Source organism: Pygoscelis adeliae, unplaced genomic scaffold, assembly GCF_000699105.1.
Source record: "Pygoscelis adeliae isolate BGI_AS28 unplaced genomic scaffold, ASM69910v1 Scaffold108, whole genome shotgun sequence".
Classification (NCBI taxonomy): domain Eukaryota; kingdom Metazoa; phylum Chordata; class Aves; order Sphenisciformes; family Spheniscidae; genus Pygoscelis; species Pygoscelis adeliae.
In genome coordinates, this window is record NW_008825498.1 from 52,592 (window position 1) to 59,904 (window position 7,313).

Below are 7,313 nucleotides of genomic sequence, written 5' to 3' on the forward strand. Positions count from 1 at the left end.
ACTGTTCCCACTGCATGGGACTCACCTCACTCTGATGTCCTCACAGGAATCAAAGTGAACAACAAAACCTGAAATAAAATTCAAGCAGCTTCAAAAAGAGCCAAAATCTTACAGATGCCCAACTTTCCTTCTCAATAGTTAACTCTTACAGATACCTGTATCTACTGCATCACGTGTGCACATAACAGCACATTTTCTTCATTACTCAGTTTTTCAATTATCTCCCTTCACCTTCCAGAAAAAATAAAAACAATTTCTTCATCTTCCAGTACTAGTAACGGGAATCTAGCATACTCCTCCCATGAGCTAGTCCTTTATGTTCAAAAGCACTCAGCATACATCATTTCAGTCACCTTCTCAAAGGGGATGGACGTGACAGGTATGGTCCATTCTTAAGGAGGATGAATCATGGTGGGCACTTCTTAACAACACACAGCTGCAGAAGAATACCCAGAGCAAGATAAGACATTTTAGGGAACCACCCACCCCTGTGGAACTCCAGTGTCTAATATTTTTCCAGCTTCTGGTGCAATGGATGTCTCTAACCCTAGTCAGTTCTTCCAGCAAAGATTCTCCCCAACTAGGGTTATACAGTGGGAATTCCAAAGCAACAGGCTATGTACAGACATATCAGCATTCCCTCCAACAGAGAGATGAAAAGGAGAAAATTCTCAAGGATGTGTATCCTCTACTCCATTTTCTGAAACCCAGCCTCCCCCTTTCCTTGGAATGAGCTCTACAAAGCAGTATCTGTTATGTACATGAATCTCAGCTCCCTTCCTTTGGGGAGTTTCCCCTCAAAGGTGACAGGCAAATCCTGGGACAGAGACAGGTGCTGGGGAGGGGGAAGTCTCCTTAGGATGACTCGCCAGAAGCAAGACAGCCTGCAGCTTTCTTCTTAGGGCGGGCTTTCACACTTCTTCCTGGAAGCTGAGGAGAAAGAAAAAGAGGCATCTTTGGTTAGTTTAACACTTAAATGTCTAACAGAAAAAGATACAAGAACGCAGAGTGAAAATAGGACAAAACAACTACAACACGATGACCCTATTCATGTCATCTGTTGTTTCAAAAAGGCTATTTAACTCGAGAAGCTATATAAGCTCGAGAAGCAGGCTCGTGTGAAACTTGTGAGGTTCAACAAGGCCAAGTGCATGGTCCTGCACCTGGGTCAGGGCAACTGCAGTATCAATACAGGCTGGGGGGACGAAGGGATTGAGAGCAGTCCTGTGGAGAAGGACTTGGGGGTACTGGTGGATGAAAAGCTGGACATGAGCCGGCAATGTGAGCTCCCACATCCTGGGCTCTGGGGAGACCTTACTGCAGCCTTTCAGTATTTAAAGGGGGCTTATAAGAAAGCCCCCTTATAAGAAAGATGGGGACAGACTTTTTAGTAGGGCCTGTTGCAATAGGACAGGGGGTAATGGCTTTAAACTAAAAGAGGGCAGATTCAGACTAGATGTAAGGAAGAAATTTTTTACGCTGAGGGTGGTGAAACACTGGAACAAGTTCCCCAGAGAGGTGGTAGATGCCCCATCCCTGGAAACATTCAAGGTCAGGTTGGACGGGGCTCTGAGCAACCTGAAGATGTCCCTGCTTATTGCAGGCGGGGTTGGACTAGATGACCTTTAAAGGTCCCTTCCAATCCAAACCATTCTACGATTCTAACCATTCCGTTTGTTTTTGGTTAGTAAACAAATAACTCTGAGCACACCCATCAAATAGCAGCCAGGAGAGGAAGACATTCTAGAACAGGACAAGTGTGATAATAAAATTGACATCCGCCGTCTTGACAAAAGATTAGACATAGCAATATTTCTAACTGATAACATTCACATAACACTTCACTGCTATAACTTTTCTGCTTCTTGACTGCCATCCCAAATGCTGTTCTCTGAAAGATGTAGAAACGTCTTGAACTAGTTTGCACGCTTTACTCCAGTGTTTTTCATTCTAGATATTGGCAAGAAGAGTACATTTATGATCTACGATGCATTCAGCCCTTCTGCGCAATCTCAGAGATCTCAAAGACCTCCTACAATTCCTACATCTACACCAAAGATCCAGACTGAGCATAAAAACCAATATGCCTGCAAAGGGCTTTATCGGAATTTCTGTATTCACAATAAACAGCATAGAAGAGTCGTTACTGTCTTTTCACAATTTCACTTTAAAAATTCCTCACTAGGAAGCCTGGAATCAAATTTTGTTCCTCTTATTTCCCTGCTCCTGTCTATTATGCTAGAGAAGAAAGCAGAGGGGTCAACTCAGAAGTAAGCCTTGGGAATTTAAAAAAGATCCAGGCTGATTTTAAATGCATCTTTATACATACATGTCCATCCTTGGAGATACTCAAAAGCCATCTGTACACGGTCCTGGGAAACTGCTCTAGATGGCATTGCCTGAGCAGTGGGGTTGGACCAGATGATCTCCAGAGGTCCCCTCCAACCTCAACTATTCTGTGATTCTGTTACCAAGAGTACTTAATCACATGCAAAGGTGTCCTGTACACCATAAAAATCAGGTTAACAGTACGACTTAAAATGATGCTCTAAGCAATTACTGTCCTCCAAATTATTTAATATTTAGCTTGAAAAGCTCGACAATGTGAGCCAGTCATATAGCACTCTTTATCTTAAATAAAAATAAAAAATAAAATTAGGAGTCCAAGTTGAATCAAGCAAATAGGACCCCAACTTCACAAAAAGAGAGAAGCATTTTATCACATATACATCAAACCACAAGAAATGTTCAAGTAAGAGTCAAAACCTGGAAAGCAACACCTCAAAAAGCCTATTCTACAAGACACACCAACAGCTGGAAAAAAAGATTGTTAAGCTAAAATGGCTCTTGGACACAATTGCATTTATTTTTGTGTATAGTTTGTTTTAATTATAAGAATACAGGCAACTCATATCCCATCTGAATGGCTGTAAATATCTTGGATCATCACATGGTCATACGCAGGGGACAGCTCAACAATGACTAGTTACCCAAACTTCAAGACAAAACCCCAGGGTGAGGGAGAGTGGGGGGGGTGGGGAGTGGTATGGAGGGGGAAATTACATTTTCCCCATATCTAATATGCAGAAGTCCAGAAAGGCCTAAGAGGGTACAGAACCGTTGCATTTTACATGAGGAGAAAGTGGCTGTCCCAGGGATAAATGTCACAGTAGTATTATATATTCAGACTGTAACAGACAGGAAAGAGGATATAGTCAACAAAACATGTTAAAAATATCTAATGCCCCACCCTTCAACACAAAACCCGAAAGAAAGCAAAGCTGGGTCCTGGCTTATGACAGAGGCTTACAGGCATGATAAAAATACAAAAGCTAGAGACTAATATAGCAAGTAGACGGCAAGTCCTCTGATGTACGACTCAACTAGCAAAGACTTAGTCCAACAACGTTTATATAAACAGCTTTTAAATGCACCAAGACTATGGAGTCAGAGCCTTCCAACAAAGCTCACAAATCAATGTCTGTTCTGGAAATAATTTACTTATATTTATAACCAGGACACACACCAGCTCACCTCAGCTTTCACTATCTTCTTAGGAGTTTTGAGACTCTGGCTACGTTTAGGAAGTTTGTCTCCTGCATCTTCATCTGATGGGTCTGTTCTAGTCTCCAACGGGGTTCCATTAGACCTCTGTGCTACACTGCTCTCCTCTCCTGAGGAGTAACAGGAAGCTAAGGAATAAGAGAGAAAGTTTTAGCAAATACTTTTGAAAAATCACATGAAGTCTAAAATGGCCCATCCTGAAAGACCACATGAAAGTGACATGTCAACAATCCTTAAGAAGGATAATCCAAAAAGTACAGAGATGTGTTAGTAGATGGGAAGGGACTAGGGAAGTCAACACAACTTCTCCCAGATAATTTGGAATCTTGTAATCCTTCTGAGACCCAACGCATGAAAAGTCTAGGGAACCCCTCCTCCCCTCCTGGCTCACCGTATGAGGCCTCACACAATGGCACAGCAGGGGTGTTCTGTACCTGAATCCTCAATGGTTTCAAGAAGACTCCCACCAGAGGGGCGCAGCTGTGGCTCATGGCTTTGCATATGCACAGTATCTTCATCTCGGATCAGAGTGAGATCCTGCATACTGAAACTTCGCAGCTTCTCAGACAAAACTCCCTGGCCCTAAGAGGACATAAAAATTAGGGTCAAGAGCACTTCACCTTCACCAAGATCATCTCACATGGGATCATTCAGTAGAAGAGGAAAGGTGCCCTATTCCCCACTAGGGTGCTCTGAAAAAAACAGAGAAGGGAAAAAGAAAAGCATGGTCCCGAGACCAACAGGGAAGAGGTTAAGCAAAATCCATTCCACTCACCCTCCACTTTTCATAAGTCAAAGGATGGGATTAACTGCAAGGCAAACTGGAGGAAAGGAAAAGTAGATTGGTACCAACAAGTACCAGCATCCCTAACAGACCCATAGCACTAATTGCTGGCACACAAAACTAAACTGCTGGGGAATTCCTGAATGTTACAGAAGGCGTTGCATTACCTTTGCAGCTGCAGTAACTGCTGCATTGGCAGCAAGGTTTAACCCTCTCTTGCCAACTCGCATCATGGTTTCATAGCTCTTGTCACGAGCCTGAGTAATGTATTCATCAATTTCCTAGGAAGGCAATGTGGAACATGGCATTTAGCTCCTCGTTACAAACATGATCAGTCTCCCCACCATCACCCTTAAAAACCCAAAGCTCATCTGGATGCTTTTTTCCAGGCTATCAGCATCAGCTGTCATTGATCACATAACTGCAGTTTCTCTGCTACTTACAGAAAGCTTGCAAATGCAACTTTTACTTGAAGTATGCTATCTCCAAATTGTAACAACTGAAACAAAGCAGTTGCTTACACTGACAATGTGAAAAAACAGCACGGCTACAGAACATGCTGCTCCTATCGTGATTCAAAGAGCTTTAACTACTGACAGTGACTATAAGGGCTCATGACACTGTGTTAGCCAAACATGCTTTCTAAGCATTAGGCAAACTACTGGCTACATTACGATCTTCAGTAAGCTGCGATATGACATCTTTGTCAGAGACAGAATCATTCTACATCCACTAATGTCAGCACAAGCATGATTCACACATTTCAGTTTTTACTGTGGCATAACTGAATCAGAAGTCAGTCAGTTCCCAGACAGGTCAGTATCTTCTAATAACAAGCGAGTACCTTCTCCTTATTGGAGAGCGTTGGGTGCACAAACTTCCTGTAGAGGACACTGGAGCCCTTGGTGTAAGGGGAGAGCAGCCAAATCACAAACGCAATTTTCAGCTCGAAATAAAAGGGAAACCTGAGAGAAAGAGGGAAGGGGGAGGGGAAAAAAAAGAGAGAGAGAGAGAAAGATGGAGAACTGGAATCAAGATCAACACAGAGACAGATGGAGATAACTGGTAGAGAGCAGCATAGGCAGAAAGAGCAAAGGCAAGATAAAGGCTCAGAAACAAAAGAATTGATGTATCAGGTCAGAATAGCAGAACCCTCTTTGGAATCCTAGGACATACCTTCTTCGAGTCTCATTTAGTCTTTCATCCATAGCCATGAAAACTCCATAAACAGGGCATCTCTCAGCCCTGCAAACACACCAAATTACAATCTGATAGCTACTCTCATCATTCTTAAGTTTATTCAGAGAGTATCCACTGGATGTTAATATTACATTAGTTTCCCTCTCATTTTCCAAAGTTTTCAACTACGTATCTCAATAAATCTCAAGTTCCTGCTAAGGCTGAACTTCAGAAACTGGAAGTTTCTGAAACTTCCAGTAGGTACTCCTCAGATAAGACACAAAAGGAGGATGAGTGTAAATGAAAAAAAGCAGGCAGCATGTAAGTCTTTCATCTCTAACCCTTACCCAATAAAGTCTCTGGGAAGATACAGTAGCAGAGATTGAAACAAGTGAGTGCAAACTTTCTGCTGTCTCTATTAGTAGTAAGAGACTTCTGTTTTCAGTGGTTCATTTTAAGTATGTGAACAAGCCAAAGCTCTTGTACTTTTTAGATCTTTGTCTGCTTTTCAAAGTTTATGCAGGAAGGGGCAAAACTGCTGAGCTCTTTTGTAAGGCAAGTGTAGCCATTTCGTGTTTCTTTAAAAGATACAACTCTTGACTAGTATTCTTTCAGAGATCTATGCAAAGCTCAAACACTAAAGCAATGAAGAAACTGAAGATATCCTGTTCCAAAGGTTCAGGTGAAGACATGTAACAATGATTTGTCATTTTTGGAGGCCTCCATGTTGCCAAGCATGACACACAGTACTGAGAGCATTACGAACCTGCTTCCTCTGACTCTATTCCACCCCACCCCCACTAGTGGAAGAGAATTTCATCATGTAAAACGCCACTCAGAGCACAGACATGCATCTGTCTTCCTTCTACCATCTTTTTTTTTAAATTGTCTTTTAGACCACCATTTCTCAAACTTTACCAGTTCACATTAACAGCTTCTCAAAAATATTTTATTTTATGAATGGATACTGTGTATTTATCCTAACTGTTTGCAAGTACCGGAGATGAGACAGCTAAGACTGCAGCTGCTACCCACAATATCTACAAACCTGCAGACTCTTCATAGGGATTGAAAACTCCTAAAGGAGAGAGAGTTTATTCCTAGCATCCTAACACTAGTCCTCTCTTCTTTTAAAAAGAAGAAAAAAAAAAAAAAACAACAAAAAACCCCATGCCACCAAGGAACTCACCAAGAAAGAACAATGTCTGTGAGTGTTTCTGCAGTGGTGAAAAAGGCAAACACAATCCAGTACATCATCCACTTCACCTGCAAAAGAGCAGTCACTCAATAGACATCCATCAGAACCCAGAAAAAAGCGAAATGTCTTCTCAGTAAAAATGACTCATCATCTCCACACATTAAGATGAATTCAGCAACAAGGCGGCATATATAATCAGTAATTGATTGGGTCACATACCAAATGGTACATTATAGTTTGGGAAAACACGTAGGATTAATGTGCTCTAAATAGATAAATGCATATAGATACACTGATGAATGCATGCCCTGTAGCAATATCATGATGCAACAGTGTTAAAGTCCCAAATAAGCTATCTAAAAAGAGTAAGCAGTTCACTTTAAGAAGCTATAGTCTTTCACATACCATGATTATTGTAATAAATATATATATACACACATATGCAAAAGTTTAGTTTCAACTATAGCCCTGTACTTTCTTGATTTAAAGTTTTTTCTTGGGAAGGGAAAAAAACCCCAAACCCAACAGATACGGTATTTTGCTCTAACTCATTAATAAGCATTCTTTGCCTTAATCATTATTCCCAGA

General features: G+C 41.4%; 1 protein-coding gene across 1 annotated transcript; it reads right to left on the minus strand.

Annotated features, from left to right (window-relative positions):
* Positions 1 to 842: 842 nt before the first annotated feature.
* Positions 843 to 6,787, minus strand: REEP2 (receptor accessory protein 2). The gene is made up of 6 exons (XM_009331367.1): positions 6,717 to 6,787; positions 5,193 to 5,313; positions 4,516 to 4,629; positions 3,999 to 4,146; positions 3,535 to 3,692; positions 843 to 930 (listed from the first exon to the last, which is right to left on the minus strand). The coding sequence occupies exons 1-6, from the start codon at positions 6,782 to 6,784 to the stop codon at positions 856 to 858; spliced, it is 684 nt and encodes a 227-aa protein (XP_009329642.1). The 5' UTR covers positions 6,785 to 6,787; the 3' UTR covers positions 843 to 855.
* Between the last annotated feature and the right edge of the window lie 526 nt (positions 6,788 to 7,313).